The following is a 20,849-nucleotide window of genomic DNA, read 5'->3' as shown; positions in this document are numbered from 1 at the left end:
ACAGGGTGCCCAGAGCAGCTGTGGCTGCCCCCTCCCTGGAAGGGTTCAAGGCCAGGTTGGACGGGGCTTTGGGCAACCTGGGCTGGTGGAAGGTGTCCCTGCCACAGGGGTTGGAATTAGGTGATCTTTTAAGGTCCCTTCCAACCCAACCATTTTATTATTCTATGAATGTAGTTTAAAGTCTTGCAATGCACCAGAAAATACACTTGATTTCTTTAATGGTTTCCGGGTTTTCACTTGCTGTGGAAAGGATAGGGCTGCAGACAGAGGGACCTGTGCCTAGAGAAGGATTCAGCTCTGTTTTTTAGGAGGATAATGAGCTTGATGCTTATTCACTGAGCAGGCAGTGTATGTAGCCTGGTGATACCCTTAATATGTACCAACAACTAATCTGAGTTCTACAGATTACCTATTATAATGTTGCTTCCCATAGATTTCTCTGAAAATGGAATATAGATTTGTTGTGTACCTAGAAGAAAAGGTGTGCTCTCTCATGTTGCAATTGCCTTGCAGTTGTTTGCTGAAGTAGGTATATGATAAGGAACTTGTATACAAAATAGAAATACGTTCCACATGGCAGAGATGATGCCATGTATTGAGGTATGAGCATTTCATGATGATTCATAAAGAAATTACCTTGTTCATCAGAGTTAATTTAGATAACAAATATTAATGAACAGGCATTGATCTAATGTTTCTGAATAAATTGTGGACAAAACATTGTCTTCTTTCCAGTTTTATAGTAATAGTTTCTATTTCTGCCACACTTAGTTCTACTCAGAAAGTACTAAATATGTTCAGGCAAGTAAATAAAATGAACCTAAACTCACAAAAAGGAGGCAAATTTCACAGATACTCAGATATGTGTTTTCTGCATTGTCTTTTAACAATAAGTCACTTGGCTCTACAGGAATAAAGTTTTAAGTGCTGACCTCATAATTTTCTAGTTTTCCAGTGGCTACTCATGCATCAGAAGAAATGCCGGTTGTGATTCTTTCCTGATTAAGTGAAAATGAGGTTGGTAATTAATTTAAGTAGAAGGTCAGTTCTCACAATCAACAGCAGCATAAGATTGCAGGGCACATCTAGGTTTTCAAAACACTCTCAACATCAGTGCATCTGATAACTGTATGGTTTTAGTTTTCAAAGCATGTATTTTTTCTATTTCTTTTTCTTTGTAAATATTTGGGGGGAGCAAATGACTGCCTGCTATAAAAAAAAAGTCAGATAGGTATAACTTATGTTTTTATCTTGAAGATCAGGAGATTTATTTTCATTGTTGCTACAGTTTCAAAATTGAAAACAACTATTGGAAAAGTTTAAATTGCACTTCTTGGTTGTCCGTGTCAAAACCATAATTGATTCACCTGATTCCCATACGCATATCTGAAGGAGCACCCCTACTTTTCCCTACAGTGTCTGATCCCTCACTCTATTTCCTCCTGTATCTCTAATCGTACTTGGTGTATCTCAATTATCCATGTTAAAACATCTTCCTCTTGGAGTTTCTAATGAAGTTAATAATCTAATTTACTGCACTTTTGTTCCAAATAAAATTTGGTAGGGCTGGATTCCAGTTCCTAATCCATGCCTGCCTCTCAAGGCTCCTAATATGAAGGGTAATTTATCATCTTAATCCTTTCCATTACTACTTACTACTGTTTACAATGCTTCTTTAATCGTTCTATTCATGTGCTCGCCTTGTCCTGATGATTGAGGGAGATACAGACCGTGTAGCTTTTCCTTAATCCCCAGTCCTTTATGCATAGTTGTGATCACTTCCTCCATTAAATTATGACCTTTATCTGGGTCAACAAGACTTCAGGAGCCCCACAGAGGCAAAAGGCTTCCTGATACTGTTGTGTTTTTTTTTGTCTCCCGGCTGCACTATGCTGTTTTATAGGAAAGGCTTCAAAGTACTTTGAGAAGAAATCGGTCACTTCCAAGGACTTTCATTACCTCAGACTGTTTTGGGGAGCTAATCTGTATAATCTATATGTAATCACATCCACAGTGTGACAACCTGCTGTTGCAGTAAAGGGATATGACTAGACTTTGTTCTTATCCTTCCTATACATATCTCAGACAATTTTTGATCCATCTCCTAACATCTGTTTCTGTACCCTTTATTTCCTTAACCATAATAGTTTTTTGTTTTGTTTTATTTTCCTGTAGTATGTTTAGCTATTCTTTCTTCATTTATTTCTTGGTCCTTTTGTTTCTGTTGTTCTCTAGTAACAGCCATTACCGTTTGCTTCATATGTCCCAAGTCTGCTGTTGTTTTAGCTGCTGAATCTCCCTTATCCCATGCATCTTAGTGATTCTTGTTCCTTTGACTCTTTAGATGACTAATTCACAACTGATCCTCATGGCAATTCCCATGCTTATAAATCTCTTCTTCATCAATCCTTATTCAAACCTAGCTCTGTCACCCAGCCTTTACCTTTTCTTAACCTAGTCAAATATCCAACAATATGTTCCCTTCACATAATAATCTGAAGCTGGTAAGATTACAACTGAACCAGCCTTTTGTTGCCTTTAAACTTCAAGGATTATTGCAGTCTGGGCTGACCTGCTTAGAGTGTTCCTTGTATGTTGTCCCATTCAGGTTCAAGGCATGCATCAAGTTCCAACCCCCACGGCATGGGCAGAGACACCTTCCACTCTAGATCAGGTTGCTCAAAGCCCCATCGAACCCGGCCTTGAAACCTTTCTGGGACGGGGCAGCCACAGCTTCTCTGGGCAATCTGTTCCAGTGCTTCACCACCCTCACAGGGAAGAATTTCTTCCTTACATCTAATATGAATCTACCCTCTTTCAGTTTAAAACCACTACCCCTTGTCCTATCTCTACAACCTCTGGTAAAGAGTTCCTCCCCATCTTTCCTGTAGCCTCCTTTAAGTACTGGAAGGTCTCTATAAGGTCTCCCTGGAGCCTTCTCTTCTCCAGGCTGAACACCCCCAGCTCTCTCAGCCTGGCCTCGCAGGGGAGCTTCTCCAGCCCCCTGATCATCTTCGTGGTCTCCTCTGGACCCACTTGAGCAGGTCCATGTCCTTCTGATTTTGGGGGCCCCAGAGCTGGACACAGCACTGCAGGGAGGGGTGTGGGGGTGTGGGGGGGTACCTCACGAGAGCGGAACAGAGGGGGAGAAATCCCCTCCCTTGACCTGCTGGCCACACTTCTGATGCAGCCCAGGATATGGCTGGTTTTCTGGGCTGCTGTCGTGGTTTGAGCCTGGTCTGCAGCCAACCACCATGCAGCCTTCTCTTCCAGCAATAAGAAAGGACAGAGAGCCAGGCTTGGGGTTTGAGATTGGACCAGGATGGGGAAAAAATCACCCTTTATGGTCACGAGCAAAAGGCGGACTCGTTAGGGGAAGAAAAAAGAGCATACATTTATTATAGACACTAACAACACATAACAGAGTAGGACAGTGAGAAGCATTGCCACATCTTGAGAACACCTTCCCCGCTCCCCTCCCTTCTTCCCGGGCTCAGATCTGCTCCCGATATCTCTACCTCCTCCCCCAGTGGGGCAGGGGCAGGGAATGGGGGGTGCAGTCAGTGCTGCCTCTGCTTCCATCTTCGGTGGGGGGAGCTTCTGCAACTTCTTCCCCCTGCTCCATTGTGGTCCCCCTCTCACAGGAGACAGTCCTCCACAAAATTTCTCTCATGTGAGTCCCTCCCACAGGCTGCAGCGTTCCCCATGCTGCTCTGTCATGGGTCACTAAATTTTTCCATCTGGATTCTCTCCCACGGCTGCAGCCCTTCCCGTGCTGCTCCGGCGTGGGACACCCCCGCATGCTGCAATCCTCCCAGCGCTGAATTACAGCAGTGGGGGATGCTTTTTCCCACAAGACTCTGGCCTTCTTTGGGCACAGCACCTTGATCATCCAAGCAAAAACCAGAGGCCATAAATCAATGTCTGCTCCACCGTAGATCTTCCTGCCATCTCACCACAGGATACAGGGGGGGTCTCTGCTCTGGCACACCTCCCCCCTCCTTTCTTCCTCCGTTCCTCCACTGACCTTGGTGTTCACGCAGCTGCAGCAACTCTTCCTCACAAGTCCAACTGCACATCACCACGTCCCTTCTTAAATACGTTATCGCAGAGGCGCAGCCGATTGGCTCAGTTTCCAAGCAGAGGTGGAGCTGAGGGAGCTTTGAGAAGTTTCTCACAGGGGGCTGCCCCGATAGCCCCCTCCCCTGCCACCAAAAAAACTCCACCACTCACTCAACCCAAGACAGCTGGCTCAGGGTCAGTTTTCCATCCATTAATACCCCCAAGTCCTTCTCCTCGGGGCTGCTCTCAATCCACTCATCACCCAGCCTGGATTTGTGCTTGGGATTACCCCAACCCACGTGCAGGACCTTGCACTTGGCCTTGTTGAACTTCATGAGGTTTGTATGGGCCCACTTCTGAAGCCTGTCCAGGTCCCTCAGGATGGCATCCCTTCCCTCCAGTGTGTCACCGCACCACGCAGCTTGGTGTCATAGATGAACGTGCTGATGGTTCACTCAATCCCCCCATCCATGTCACTGGCAAAGATGTTAAACAGCACTGGCCCCAACACCAAGGCTGGAGGAACACTGATCACTGCTCTCCACCTGAACATTGAGACATTGACTGCAACTCTTCGAGTGTGACCATCCATCCAGTTCCTTATCCACCGAGAACTCCATTGACAAATCCTAGCCTCTCCAGTTTAGAGACAAGGATGTTGTGTAGGACAGTGGAAAAAGCTTTGCACAAGTCTGGGTAGATGATGTCAGTTGTTCTTCCCTTATCCGCCAACTTCTTGTAGAAGGCCACCAAGTTTGTCAGGCAAATTTGCCCTTAGTGAAGCCATGATGTCTCAGTATCTAGGTGATTTCTCAATATCCAGGTGAAACTTAAGGTATTCTCACTAGCTCTGGCAAGACTTGTTTTGTTAAAATGCAGCTCTAATATTGTACTTTAATAGTTTTGATGTAAGCTTAAAAAATGTGATAGGAACTATTCTTATAGATACTCTTCCTCACTTCTTTTGTCACATCATTACACTCACAGAGGCAATTTAAAAGAAGAGTATTTCTGTTGATTCCTGGACTAGTCAGTAAGAAAGATAAAGCTGTTTTTATGGAAGAGAAAAGAAAAAAGCTGCACAAACTAACTCTGTTTATGGTATGACTTGTAGCATTCTGAATGTTGCTCTGAATTTATATGGTTTTTGACATTTCCTATTTGTTTATATGCCAAATGTAATTTATGTGACCTTGATAGAGCTTTTCACAGCAGGATGGAACAATCATTGTAGAACTGTGCTGGAGAGGAACCTTCTTATTCCAGGGAAGTCTTCCAGTCTTCCCCTCATGCCTAGATATGGTCTGACCAAACCTGGGCAGGACAGAGACTCTGACCTGCTTGTACCCAACCTACCATATTCTGAAGTAGTATTGCCAAAACAAATACTGCAGAAGCTACTGACTATTCCTTGATTTTGCTGAGAGAACTACAAACCAGAAATAAGTAACGTTTTGGGGAGGTGTTTTTTTGTTTGTTTGCTTGTTTGTTTGTTTTGGTTTTTGTTTGTTTGTTTAAATAAAACTAGCTGCTGCTAGGTGTATATATACCTGTAACATAAGTTTTTACTTCTTAGTTTGGTGATGGAAAAGCTTTAACACAAATCCAGAAGCATCACTTTGAAGATAATGGAAAACAGATTTTTGGATTGATGTTTTTTCCTTTTTCTTTATTATTCCATGGTATGCTGGCAGTTAAAAAGAGAAATAAGTCAATTAAAGATCCACTTAAATCTGTTGATATGCAGGGGAAAGCAATCAGATCTCCTCATAAACTTCAGACAGTACTGTATGTTGGAAGGGGCAGGAAGGATTTATGCAGACTCTAAGCAGACGTGTACCTTGTGTAAATTCTTAAAAGCTTTCTTACCTTTCTGTAAAAGTTACTCATTCCATTTTAAAGCTGTTTTTGTAAACCTCAGAAGCGAATGAAAGAATTTTTAGTCCAAATCTGACCTTGTATAGAGGCATAAAACATGTCAAAAAATAAACAAAAACCCAAACAAAGGTAGCGATAAAAGCTAGGTAAATACCTTGATCATATACTTCGGTCTGTCTTCAATCTAGAAGCAGATTATTGAAACAATATTTAATAATTAATTTAATATTGTTTTTATCTGAGTATTTGTAAACCTGTGTGCTTGCTTTTGGTATTTATGCAGCCATCTAATATACATATTCTCTTCCACTTGGAATCAATAACAAAACTTCCATTTAGATTATTGGCTCCATATATAATTGCAAACACAGCTGAAGAGACAGTGACTCAGAAAGCTGTGGAGCTTTTGTTGTTAGAAAAGGAACCGTTCCCTTGACATTTCACAGTGACAAGCTAACTGCAGCAAAAAGAATAATATAAGTACACTTCAGGCTTCAAACAATGTTTCTACATTTTATTTCTAAAATAACTGCTGCTGAAATAAAATACTTGTAATGTATTTGTTATCTGCAGATTCAGGAGCTGCTTTATTAAGCAGCTGATTTCTTGTTTGGATTGTCTGAGTGTATTGTTTGTTTGTTTGTTCTTCCTTAAATAAGCTTTGGAAAACCTGTTCTTTAAAATTATATCTAAAGTATAGGTTTATATGACAATTTAGGATGGAAGTGACCTCTGGAAGTCATTTAGTCCACCTGCCTGCTTGAAGTAGGTATTGTTACATTAGGTAGGTTGAGTAGGTTGCTCCAGAGGTGGAGATTGCACAGGCTGTCTAGGCAGCCTGTTCCAGTGTTTGATCATTTAGACCATCCTTGTGGTGAGAAAGGTATTCCTTGTGTCTGTATGGCATTTCTTGTGTTCGTTTGCCTATTGCTTTGCATCCTACCACCACGCACATCTGAGAAGTATCTGGCTCTGTCTCTTCTTTATCTTTCTGATAGGTATTCAAAGACAACAATCAGGAAGATCCTTCCTTTGTATTTTCTTTTTTAAACTGACATCCAGGATGTCGGTGAAGATGCCATTGGCCCAGTCTCAATTAACTGGCCAGCGTATAAGAAATTAAAGCATCTTGACAATATGTGAGTTGTGACAATACATGTATGTTTCAGCTCAGGTTGCTGTTACTTTACATTTTATTAATCATCCTACATGACTGTTTTCCAGTTTTATGGTACAGTGTTTGAAGAACCATGATTTTGTATCAAAAACTGTATGTGCTTCATTGAGTCTGTGTGAAAGTATCAATTCTTAATTGAGGTGTAGCATCCGAAAAGTCTTTAAAGTTCTTTTTTTTGAATGTGAAGGCTGGAAAAACTAAACTAGCATGCCACTGTCACAGGCCAGCCATTGGGCTCATATTCTTGCTAGTAGTTATTTTGGTGGTTTTGTTTGTTTTATTTTTTTCCCTTGTTGTCAGAAACCCTGAAAAATGTTTCTCAGAAAGCTTTCATTCTGCTTCTCACATACTTGGTCAGTCTCTTTTGGCACCATTTAAATTGTCCCATGACAGTTGTCATATTAATAAAAGACAGATTTAATTAACTCTAGGTTTTATTCACTTTCTATTATTTGCTACAGGCTCATATTTATCCCTAGTGTAAACACTATCTCATAAAGATGAGGTCTAGGAGTTTCCCTTTACCAAATATTAGCAGATCATGCCATTGCTTTTTGTAAAAGTCAGTCTTGCTCCTCTGTTTCACACTGTTTTTTCACAGCCTTGGTTGGTTGCTTGTATTGTCCTTTACCACATCTTACTTTAGAAGATGCTAGTCCTATTAAGGATGAGAGCAAGCTGTAGTTTCTGCACATTTTCCAGTTTGTTCTAGCTTTAAGAGGTTTACAAAACCCAGTTATTCTCCTGGCAGCTTCATAATGAAAAATGAAGGATGCCTTCCTATCCTACTCTGACCTTGTATCTTGGCAAAGAAAGCACAGTAAAATTGCAATGTTATTTTTGATAATTTTATGGTGTGGGACATGGCAAAGAAAGGTTTACATCACTACAACACCACTTTTAAGCATATATAGTCTTATTTTTCTTCTCACTTCTACTAGTATGAGTGAGGAATAACTCTAGTGAGGTAAAGATAGCTATTTGACTGTAAAGTTGAGGTAAGACAAGAATCTGGTCCTTGGTATTTAAATACAAGTGACGGTACAAAATGTGGCTAGAAGAGTGTTTTCCCTTATTTGTAAACAGAGAAGAGTGCCAGCTTCCAAAGGGTGTTCTCAGAAAACTTTCTGTCCAAAGAATATCTTTAATCAAATTCTGTTTTCTTATAAAAAGGAGGAAAGTTTACATGTGAATTAAATCTTTATAGTTGAAAAATGGTAAAAGCAGTTAGTTATGTTTATTTAGTACTGGAATAGGTCACCTGAGCCATATGAACATATTTTCCAGTTGATTATTTTTTCTAACAGTTAACGTGTGGTAGTTATGATAAAAATGTGCGAGAAGAACTTGGGTTTGTTGCTTTGCCGACTTGAAGATCTTTGATGCACAATTCAGTCTATGGTTTCTCAGATGGGAGGCTAAAAACTAGCTAAATTTCAGCTGTACAATTCCGGCTGTAAAAAAAAAAAAAATTGCACTGTAACTGGTTTTCTCTGTATCATTTTAAGACTCAAACTCTCTGTCCCCTGCTAAACTGAGGCTTATAAAATTACATTTTGTTTGAACTATGGGTCTTAATAAAATATTTTAGAGTTAATTAATTTTAAAGTGGTTCATCTTTTGGAGCCTTATAATTGCTTTTAAAGACTTTAGCTTATGCTAGCTCTTTTTCTAACTTCTGTTTTACATGGTATTTGCACTGAAATGCTGACATATATCAGAAGTATTTGTGTCTTCAAAATGCCATGTAATTTTCTACAAACAGCTGCTTGCTTTAGCTGTGCAATTTTTCTGAAATTGAATATAATCTCAGTATTTTGATATAAGATTTTATAGAAATATTGAATATTCAGTTGATCATTATGCATTTCAAGATCACAGATCCTCACTATGATCACTTCTCTAAAGGTAATAACATTCCAAGTTTCTGTAAAATGTAATGAAATTGAAATGCAAGTTGAACTAAAATTATCCTATCTGTAGTCCTGAATTGTATATATGTATTGTCTGAAGGAAACATGCCTAGGTTTTAGGAATCCAATTCTGTCCTTTTGCTACTTTATCATGTATTTTCTCCTTCCTTTAAGGAATAAATATTTTCAAAACTCTGTTTTTTCTTTATAGAGCCAGTATTGTGCAGAAGCGCATAATTTATTTTCAAGATGAGGGTTCTCTCACCAAAAAAATTTGTGAACAAGGTAAGATAAAATAAAACATCTCTCTGACCTCCTTGTCACATTCTACTTATTTCTCTTAACTCATTATATCAAACTAAAATTTTGAGGCCTTGAACGTTTTCATCCAGGTTCAAATTTGGTATCTCCTCTTCAATTATGTTCTTCCTTATCACGTATACTGTTCCTCATAAATCTTCCTTGCTTTCCCCTAGATGTGATACTCGTATCTTTTTACCTGGTCTTCATGTGAAACTTGTTTGTCTCCAGAACACTTAGTTTATTTAATTCTGGGATATATTCATCCTTTCCTAAACCTAAGAATTGCAGTTGGTTGGTTATTGCATCCCATTGGAGAATTTATACGCTTTGGCTGTCCAGAAATTTCAAGCCTACTTTGCTTTGAGATCAGCTGAGGTTTTGTCCATATCTGATAAGAACCAGAAAGAAACCCATTTTGAATCTGAAGTTGACTGGAATAGTGGTGCCTTCTTATATAAAACTCTAGATTTAAATCATCATATCCAATTAGAAATATGATTTGGGTATTTCGGGATTCTGGTTTAGTCTAGTGTAGCCCATCCCAAAAAAGAAACAAAAAAATATGTGTTTAACTCAGATTTATTTATTGGAGTACTTTTTATGGCAACTGTGCTGTCATCTGTTGATTTTGAGTTGTAACTGTTATTAATGGGTACTATGCTGCTTTTTCAGACTCAGCCTCAGAAGGTGTGACTGACAAACCAATTTTAGATTGTTGTGCCTGTGGAACTGCCAAATACAGGCTAACTTTTTATGGAAACTGGTCAGAAAAAACACATCCCAAAGATTTTCCACGTAAGTATCATTCTTTTACTGTTATTGTCAAAACAGTTGGAGTTTGTTGTATGATGCATTACTTATTTACAGCTCTGCAGTGTAAAGTATGACGTATGCTAATACTAATGTTCAGTGTTGAAAATCCATGGGACTTTTTGTGAATGCTGTACATGACAAATGAATTCTATTGATTTGCCTGACATTTTGAACTGAGGTGTGTAAGAGAGTACACTTTCAAGATTTCTTTGTGGTGAGAAAGGTTACTTTTTTTTTTTTTTTTTTTTTTTTTAAATACAAGTCTAGACTGGCTTATAATGTACAGCAAGGAAATTAAGTTTTAAGGAAAGGGCCACAAAGGTTGGATAACAGACTAAAATTTTTAATTTACAACCATGCCAGTATATTTTCCTTCAAAGTCTCCTGAAAGATTCCAGTTAGTTTTTGTGAGCCCTGAATCTTGCTGCTGAAGGACATTAGCTGTATAGACCTTAGAATGTTCTGTCATTTTTGTCGTTGTTCAATAGACAGATAAAATATGTGTTCTGAGCTTTGCCTGTCTGAGGGTTTTAAAGTTTCTGAATGTCCTGGGTTTGAGTGTCCTGGATTTGCTGTCTTAGGAATTGGATGGTGACACTGGAGTTGTGATATGAAATAGCTCTGACCTTGTTCTGCTCAGATTATTTAATGTAGAGAAGTTGCTTTGAAGTTTAGAAGAAAAGGTTAGAGAAACTACATTGAGTTGTCTCTTCATTCTCATCAAAAATGGGAGGTTCAAGGTGTGGAGTGAAATATTTTTGAATGTTGTACAAGTTTTCTAAAACGTTTAGGGTAGATATAGTGTATTTCAGACAACTTATTTTGGCAAGTAAGTGGGCCAGCTTCTTTCTCTTCAAAGCCAATATCTTTAGGGAGAGGTGTTTAGTGGAAGAGGCTGGGCTCTGGTTGCAAAGTTCATTAGATGTCCTTGATCTGTTGAGCATAGGGAGCGTGAGCAGCTTTGGAGCACATGAAACAATTCATTATCCATTTCACTAAAGACTTAAAGGCACTCTAGCTCCTCTCTGTAGTGATACATTTTTCTTTTATAGGGACTATATGGAACCTTCTCTTCCAATAAGTTTCAGTAAGTGTAACTGTGTTTCAGGGAAAGCTGCTGTCTATGACTTGTGGGATAGACCTGTGTGTTAGGAAGAAAGATGGGCAAAAGTGGTGGTCCCATCACTGGAGGTGAATGACAGTATCTCTGTGTTTTGACAAGGTGCTAGTATATATTTAAGGAACAATTACTAGATCTTAGATCAAGAAACCATCTTCTGAAACTGTAGTATCTTCAACTATTGCCTGGACAGGGAGGAGGTTTAGTTTGGTTTAATCCTCCATTTGGGGCTCAATTACTGACTAGCTTTAATGGACTCTCAAAACATCAAGCCTACTATAATTCAGAGCTCAGTAGGTGTATTTTGGTCCAAGTTTAGAACTCGGGAAACTATGAAGGATTTGTTTGCTGTGTTGCGAGGTCATCTCCCTCATCTATCTATTCTGCTTGCTACAGTTCTCTAGCTTTTTTCTGCTACCATTGGACTTCATTTTTTATTTCTAATCTATTTTCTATTCTCCTGTGATTAGGGTCCTGCATCTGACTTTATCTATTCAATTCTCTACTGTCATTTTCAATTTCATTGTCCCACCTTTCACATCTTACATTTGTATTCCTTTTGTTTACTTCATTGTTCATTTTTCATTCATTTATTCTAGTTTTCAGCTTTTTTTACTGCTACTCTACCCTTTTCATTGCAAAGAAAAATGTTAAATATAGTCTCATTCCATCATTCTGTCTCCCTCATCTCCTACAGTCTTTGCACTGTTATCATACTGTCTGCTTATGCGAGCAGTTCATTTTCTCATCCTTTTCCTTTAAGCCCATATCTTTGCAGAGTGTTATTTGACACTTAAGTGAAATAATTTCTATTTCCAGTACTGTGGGACTTCTGTGACTCCTTATTTCTGCTTGATTCTGTTTTCAATTCCATCAAACTTCTCTAACATTTTCATCTTTAAACTACTACATTTTTTTCTTTTTCTGTTCAACAAGACAAGAAACAAGAACGGAAATCCTTTTGCCTAGCTCTACAACTCTTACACTGAACAAGCAAACTCAGTGAATACAGAAACACTAAAATTCACTTCTTTGCTCCCTTCCTAAATTAAAGGGAATCCCTACTAATGGTTGGGGTGAGGGTGGGGGAAGGAGACATGTATAATTTAAGTATGTGGAAGCAGAAAAAACAGCTATGTTGGTGCCAATAAAAGCAGTTATTTATCAATATTTCATAAGTTTCCTGGAAGAAGTGCGGGACACCATTTACACATAGAAAGAAAATGTTTCACCTCTGTTTCAGCAAGAAGCTGCTGGGGGAGGTTTCTGGCTATGGAGGTTTCTAGCCTATAATGGGCTAAGGTAAGCCCTTTATAGCTCTGTGCTTGATAATGTTTGGGCACAAAGCTATAAACAAAAATCTATAACATTTAATGGTCATATAATCATACTTATATCTACCTTTCGCTGGTAATCTGCTGTCACCACTCAAACACAAATCTAGTGTACTGTTAGAAACCAGTATCCCTCAGTAAAGAAGTGACTTGCTGTTAAATCTTTGAGTGACCACTGAAGTCTTCTCTTGTAGGTTTCATCCACAAAAATATTTTACATGGAAACCTTAAATTAAAGGATTCTTAAACTTCCTGAAGAAATGAAGTCTTTGGTGAAAAAAAAAATATACTAAACCTATCTCGGGAGGGGAAGGGGCTCTTTGATTAGCCAGAATACAACATTTCTTACCATTTCTGCCTGTGCTGTTATATCCAATAATTACTGACACTTTATGCTGTATTTCTGTGGTTCACAATAAGCTTGTTCTTATTACTCTAGAGATATGGTCTATCAATGTAAGGAGAAGTGATAGCATGCAACGCATGCAAAGGCTTGGTACTAGTGAAGACTGGGTACTTCAAACCTTTCACTTTATAAAATTAGGAATTATTCTTTGAGGCTGTCTTGATGATAGATCTATTTTTCCCCCCCCTTTAACAGGACGCACCAACCACTGGTCTGCGATCATTGGTAGTTCTCACTCGAAGAACTACATCCTATGGGAGTATGGAGGATATGCTAGTGAAGGTGTCAAACAAGTTGCAGAGTTGGGGTCACCAGTAAAGATGGAAGAAGAAATTCGACAGCAAGTAGGTGTAATTTAGTTCATACTTTAAAAAATGTATCCTACTTTGTCCTGGGAATGATTTCTCATTGACAATGTTCATGAATTTTGTTTTGCTGGCTAATTTTCAGTTAGGCAGATTAGGAGATCTGCCTGTCTTTCTAGACTCGTTCTTACTCTGGCAAAAGTTCTAGTCTGTGAAAGGACAAATAAATTGCATTGTTCTGAACTTGGAAAATCTATGTGTCATGCAAGGCATAAATCAGAGGTAGAAAAGTAAAATAATGAAGACACTTAGAGTTTGTTACAGAAATACCATGAAGACAGCAAGCAGTATGCCTTTTTCCCTTTTAAACTGGTGATTTTTAGTTTATAATATATTATAGGGTTTTTTTGGTTTGTGTTTTATTTTGTTTTTCTGGTAAGCACCTTATTTGCAATTTTTGGCAGATTCATTCAAGTTAAAAATGCTCTTACAGAAGAATGAGCCGATTTTTGTTGCTGAGCAGGAAAGCTTTACACAACTGCACTAATAAAATTTGATGAATCAAGATTATGGTTTAATGGCAAAAGAGCCTTTACAGTGTATTGTCTTACAGGGGATTGATTCAACTGAACAAAAATCAATCTTTCAAATAGTTTATAGATTATTTTCATTTTGTTACATCAAGTAACAAACCACCAAATAAAATATACCAGGACATGGTGATTATTATTATTAAGATGTCTATCTCCACAAAATTTAAGGGTTCACTGGAAACTGAGCTCAGTTATAAGACAGAAAAAAATGTAAATATTATTACACATAATAGAGCTATACATACAATTTTATGTATATATGCATAAGTGCATATGTAATATATAGTTATGGTTTGCTCCACATGGGAGAGAAGGTAGAAATTATCCCTAATAGCTTATCACCTTGTACAGGCAAGACAGGAGCAGAAGGGAAACAGCATTCAGTAAAAAATGTTAATGGCAGAAAAGTAAAAGGCAGATCTGGTTTACTGGAGTCTCTGTCTGATTCCACTTTCCTGATTTTTCCCCCCAAACTGAAAAAGTGATACAAGTGAGGAGAAGGCCTAGTCTTAGGCAGACTAGTTGGGGGGTGGGGGGTGGTGGTATCAGGGACACACTGCAGACAACAGCAGAATGGGAGCCAAAGGGCTTGTTTTGGCATTTCATGTGCCTGCTTAGCTATGCCAGCCTTTAGCAGGTTGTGGGAGGTATGACTTAATATTTAATTAAATGCAGTATTTTGAATGTGTTTCTGGGACACTTTCTGATTATGCCAAATGCACTGAGAATTAAAGAATTCAAAACAGCTGGAATTTTATAGGGTTATTTGTGTTTCAAGCATTCAATGCCCATTCTTTTTATAAGGTACAAATTTTAAAAATAAAATCAAAATAAATATGAGAATGGAAAATAACACTTTACACTTCAGTAATGAACAAAAATGTATTTCCCTATTAATCATTATTTATGTAGTACAAGCATGTTTTCCTTAATTATTTGTTTTACAGATCTGTTTTTCAGAGAAAAACAGGTATTTCTTTCTTAATTTTGAACATATATTAGAAACCCTATGTACCTACAATAATTTTTGCTATATTTGTGTAGATCTTTCCTATATTTGATACTTCTGAATATGAAGTCAGCTTTACCAAAAGCTTTAAAATTACAATGTTGATTAATAAAGAGATGGTATTTCAAGGCCTCCTGTATAACACTTAGATTATAAACAGAGTTATAGAGATTTAAAAAAGGTTCAATTATATTTATACAGACAATGTAGAACAACCTCAAAGATTGTTTTGTCCACAAGAAAACTTGTATAGTAAAAGGCTTTACATTCTAAATTTCAGTTGGTATTTTGTGATGCTTGTGTATGTAATCATGGTATAAGAACAGCTAGTGTATTTGACCAGAAACTCCTAAAACCAAGAAAGATAAAATAACACTAGTTTATTATTCAATATATTAAAAGGTTATGTAAGGAATATGAAGGGGAAAAGCATATTGAATGTGAGGGAGAGATGTGATCGTGGATACCTTCTCATTGTCTCCTATAATAAACCTTTGGCATATCTGGGACTAGAAAGTAGGCCTTGATCCTAGATAACTTGCCTTTGCATCTTTGCTGAGAAGTGGCTGAATTTTATCCTAGAAATATTATCCAAATGGATTCAAATTTCAGCAGTGTATTCTATATACCACATATAATTTTTATAACTATTGTTGCATACTTAAGAAATCAAGATTTTTATCATAGTTAGGTCCACAAGAAACAAATAAAATTGGCTTAATAAGTATCTTTGTACTAAAAAAGAGAGAATTTCTTTGTGCAGTCTTTACAAACACTTTATAACTAAGGGTTTGGTGTATCTGAATTGTAGCTACACAGTTAGGTCTGGATCAGAAGCAGCAAGGACATGGGGAGAGTATGGGATGAAGCACAGGTAGAGGTGTAGTTGTGAAAGGTCTGACCAAGCATTGGTGGAAGAGGCAGTGAATTTGAAGGAAATATGGAAAAGAATGAAAATCATGACTCTTTCTGCTTTCCAAATTCTGGGTTCTTTGTAATTATGTGCCATGTATTTGCAAAAAGATGTATTTATACGTTGGTTTCAGATCAGAGCTGATTGTGACTTAGAATACATAAAATAGCTAACTTCCTACAATTTTAGGGGCTGCTGAAATTGCACATGAATTTAATGAATGTTGCAGTTCATTTCAACATCAGGCCTGTCTGATTGTGTCAAACCTGAAGTAATTGCCCTGATTCTCCTGGTTCAGTCTAATCCAGGCAATGAACTAGTGCTATAACTGGGTATTACCTAGAACAATGAAGCGTATCAACAAACTTTATAATATTTTTATTGAGTTTGACTTTTTGTTTCTTTACATCATGTGTTTAAGATGTGCTAATATTTTTGAGATACTGAGGTAAAGTTCTACAACAGAGACAACAGAGTTAGTAATGCCAGAAGCTAATTTGCTGACATTTCATTCAAGGTTTTGTGGGTTTGTTTTGTTTGTTGTTTTTTTTTTTTTTTTTAATTGTTTGTTGTTGTTGTTTTTAATGGTTTTTTGTTTTTGTTTTTTTTTTTTTTGTGTGTGTGTTTTTTGTTTTGTTTTGTTTTTTTAATTGCACTTTCATCCTTCTAATATTGCTGCCTGCTTTGACGTTTGGTAGCATTGTTTCCTTCCCCACACTTCCCTATCTATCTAAGGAACCATTTCACCCTTTTCCATTTCTTATTCTACCTTTATTTCCCCAAACTGTCATCCTCCTAGTCTTCTGCTGTGGGGTGGTAGGAGGAAGCAATTCCTTAAAATCACCCTCCCAGGCTGCTTTTGAGGTTTTTGAAAACACAAGAAAGGCAATTTTTGTGGTTAATTCTGCCTGGAGCCAGACCTCTATGCAGCAGCTCAGGGCTGGAGCCATAGCCCTCCCTCGCAGCATGCCCACAGCGGATAACGCCCTTCTTACAAGGCCAGACTTGGGTTTAGAAAGCTGCTGTGTGTGTACTGTTTTGTGTGTAGTTTCTTATGTGAATACATAGACATGTATTTATGTAACCAACATCTGACATTAATTTGTCATTGACATTTATTAAGAAAAAAATACCTATCTAATGTTATTTATAAATTATTACTAAAATTTTACTGCCCATGTATGAAACAAAGAAAAAAAGTCTTTCTTTAAACAGAGCTTTGCTAAGAAGTGTTCTTACAATTATATGTCGTTAACTAAAGATTCTTGAGCGTGAACATTTCTGCTCCCTATTTGACAGACTGCTGAATCATCAGCAGCTTTTCTTCTTGACTGAGCACCTTCGAATGCTCTGATTTGTGTTGTTACTGTAAAGAGCCTGTGTGATATGTTTGCATGGATGGTCTTGGGTACTGTAAACTTGCTTTGTAGTTTGTTTATCTGGGAGAACTTAAAGGAACTAATCAGCATTTTTGTTAAATTTTTCCTGGCAGCCTGGGAGGAAAGCCATAGCACATAAGAGTTTCACTAAAACAATCTGTCAAGTGGTTAATGTGTACAATAGGATAACTCATGCGTTATACTTCAAGGGTTATAAATGAATAAAGGATGAAAAAGGAATTATGTGAGCAAAAGAATGTTCACTGACCTCATGTATCTCTGAAATATATTCGTTCTTTCACTTTGTTTCCAGAAAGTCTGATTTTTCCAGAACACGTTATTTGATAAACTGCCTTGACAGAAACAAATATGAAATTTGAAAGGGGAATTCTGCATCCATATTGTCATTGCTCTGTTTAAACAAACAAACAAGATGGTTAAGACATGAATCAAAAAAAAAATAAAGTGCTAGATGTCATATCCTAGGCAGATGAAACAAGATTAAAATAGAGATGTAGTTATTCCTCTTTGATTCAAAAGTCTTGCACCTTAAGAGAACTCATTAGGTTTTGCCTAATTATTTTAGGATAAATGCTAAGACATCTTGCCACCATTTTTTTTTTTAAAAAAAAAACAGGATAGGTAATATTCTATACCTTGATGCTGTCTCCAGGAAATGCAGTTTGTACTCTCTGCTTACTGCCTATGGACACATGATATTCTTACAGGTTTGGTTTAATGCTTTCTGAAATGTCAATATATAGGATTACTTTTTCCATTGTCTTCAGTGGCATTAGATTAGACCTGGGGTGAGCAAATTCTGCCTTCCAATAAGATGCTTGTAAATTTTTTGACACAAGTTATGTGAAGACAGTTTATTAATTGAAGATGAAACCTAAAATATCTGAAACATTCTACAGAATAAAATATGTAATTGTTATGACTCTATCCAAACGTTTATTTTTAGAAAATAGTTCTGGTTTAGGGAGTCAAAATTTAAGTAATTTCATTGTTGGTTTAATCCTGATTGATTGATTTTTTTTTTTTTTTTTGAGAAATGTGATTTCAGTATTTCAGCTGAATAGTTACCATTTCATTACCTGTTTTGTAACACAGCACTGTGTTCTTCCATAGAAAAATGGGATCATTAGATTTTTCTGACTGAAGCTGGCAAATCACTTGAATTGCAAAGAGGAATCTGCAGTGTATTGGTTACTTTTTGTTATAATGCTAGCCAAATTATTATCATGGTTACAATGATAATAATTACAAGGCTCAAATTTTGCTTTTTGAATTATCTGTTATTTTGTACTTACAGAAGTTAAAATCAGCTAACCAAGTGAGGAGGTTCAACTGAGTTGCACTTGTGCTTGACAGAACAGCTAAAAATTCCCCCGAACACTTAAGCTTCAGAGACCATGATACCCCTAACAAAGTTAGAAAATAAGGCTGCTTTGTGCTTGAAAGCTGTGATTGCTGAAGTAGTTTAGTCTGTACCTGTTTAAAGTAGCTAAAAAATTAGTGAAAACATGACAGCTTGGCCTTCATTGCAGGTGGAGATTAAATTATATACATCATCTTATTTTGCCACATATTACCACTGATATGTCTGCTACTGTTGTTACTCATAGAAACTAGAATAAATTGGCAAATGAGGATGTCTACCTTTGCTTAACCAAATCTTCAGTGAATGGCATCAACATACCCACCAGGACACCCTTCCTCTTCAGTCCCCAGGAGTGATTTGAGTTCCCATCCAGTTTTCAGAAGCACCAGCCTCTCTCTGTTAAAAAGACAGGAACAGTTAGGAACTATTCGTATGACCATAAAGTCTAATATGGAAAGTATGATCACAGTTCCTGCAAATTGTCCAAAAGCACTTTCTGTGAAAAGCTCACATAAATTTTTAGTAGATTTTGGACTTGGTCTAATAGTAAACACTGTCCCAATATGCTTTCTACTTCAGTTACAGTCTGACTGCATGTTTTTAGTGCTGTATTTAATCTAATACTGGACAGATCAAGCTGCTTGATCGTAAATTTGTATCAGACTTCTATTTGCTTAGTTAGACTCCTCTATTACTCTGTGCATAAGCCTCTTGTGAACTGTGGTACTTTTTATGCTTTTTGAAATGCTAAGTGATAGATTTTTTTTTTTTTGAAAATGGTAGACTTGCCATCCTTGCCTTTTGGAAAATATACCTTATATAATAATTTGAAATCTCTGGCATGTTGGTAATTAGAAGTTTTGAAATGCTTGTTTAGTATGATAAATTTCTGCCCCAAAGAAGTTGTTGTCTATTTATATCATAAAGGGAAGCTTTAGCTATCAATAAATAACTCATGCAACAGGGTTCAGAACACCTCTTCTAGGGTGGCTTCCATCTTTTAATAAACTTCTGTTGGAAACTGTAATTAGAATGATTCAGTTTGTGTTGCTTTCTTTAAAAAACAAGCAAATAAAACCTGTTCATGACAATTGCGTTGGTTTTTTAGTACTTGGTAATAATAAAGATGTGCTTCTCTAATAAGAAATAAAACTGAAGTGGAATGCTGTGCCATTTTGCTCTTTGTGGCCATAAGATTAATTGCTGTAACCATGATACTAATGTAGGTCAAAGTACAGCATTCATTTTGAAAAGACAGAGGTTTAAAAGGTGCCTTTTTTTCTGATAATTATTGAAATACAAAATATTTCATTTAATATTTCATTTTCTTTTATATTTTATTAGTGACTTATAATGCAGCTACTTAGAGGTCACTTCACTTTAAAAGGAAAGCTAGTAAAAGAAAAATTTTCTGACATAACAGTAAACAAATTGTGTTTCTACAAATCCTTATTCTTCTGGAGAAAGTGGGAAAATCCCAAAGTTAAATTTCTTCACTAAGTTTTATTTTTGTAGGCTTATATAAACAACAGAGTCACTGTATGTTCCAGTCAGTAAATGTATAGGTTTCCATCATTAAGCTAGTATTTGATTTCAATAGTTACTGTAGTCTCTAATTGGAATTATATTGAAAAAGTTTTAATTGCTTGTGCAACTGTCAGTCATATTTTGTCTTTAAAAATAACTAAACATGTGGAATGTTTGCTTTGAGACACCAAAAAGAAAAGAAACATTCAGCTATGAAAGTTAAGAAACAAAAGGTAATTTTTCTTCTTTTAGTAAAACCTTCACTTCCATTTCAGTTAGAAAAACTATTGTTTTGTTGTTGAAAACAGTGCCTGTAAATACTGGAAAATAGGCATAATTTTTACTAATTCTGAATAGTACAAAGCATCTTCAGTTAGTCTAAAAGCTCTTGAAGTTAATCACTCTTTTACAGATCAAGCTCTGATGAATAAATATTAAGTGGTTGATTATTTCCTGGGCCAAAATATGAAAGATTCAACATACTTGTAATAGTTCATGCAGTCAGCCAATAAAAATTAATAGGCAAATCTGTGCTTATCTGAGTACACTGAAAATATCATTGTGCTGTGGATAAGCTCTTAACCATTAGAGCACAGTCCTTATGGCACTGTTACTCCATGTGCGGCTCATCTATTTGCAGGATTGTGAGAGCCAGCAGATATTGAATATATTTTGGGCAAGACATCTTTTTTTGGTTGTGGTAATCTCCCTGGTTTAGAACACCAGGCAA

General features: G+C 37.0%; 1 protein-coding gene across 1 annotated transcript in view; it reads left to right on the top strand.

Annotated features, from left to right (window-relative positions):
- SPON1 (spondin 1) overlaps positions 1-20,849 on the top strand; it is a 192,893-nt gene that overhangs the window by 52,641 nt on the left and 119,403 nt on the right. Inside the window, exons 4-6 of the mRNA XM_033006905.2 lie at positions 9,242-9,315; positions 10,006-10,128; positions 13,202-13,350. Of these exons, the coding sequence (XP_032862796.1) occupies positions 9,242-9,315; positions 10,006-10,128; positions 13,202-13,350 (346 nt within the window). The remainder of the gene's footprint in view (positions 1-9,241; positions 9,316-10,005; positions 10,129-13,201; positions 13,351-20,849) is intronic.

The sequence above is a fragment of the Tyto alba genome, unplaced genomic scaffold, assembly GCF_018691265.1.
Source record: "Tyto alba isolate M040663 unplaced genomic scaffold, T.alba_DEE_v4.0 Super-Scaffold_8, whole genome shotgun sequence".
Lineage (NCBI taxonomy): Eukaryota > Metazoa > Chordata > Aves > Strigiformes > Tytonidae > Tyto > Tyto alba.
Note: the sequence above shows the minus strand (reverse complement) of the source record. Positions and strands in the feature narration are given on the sequence as shown.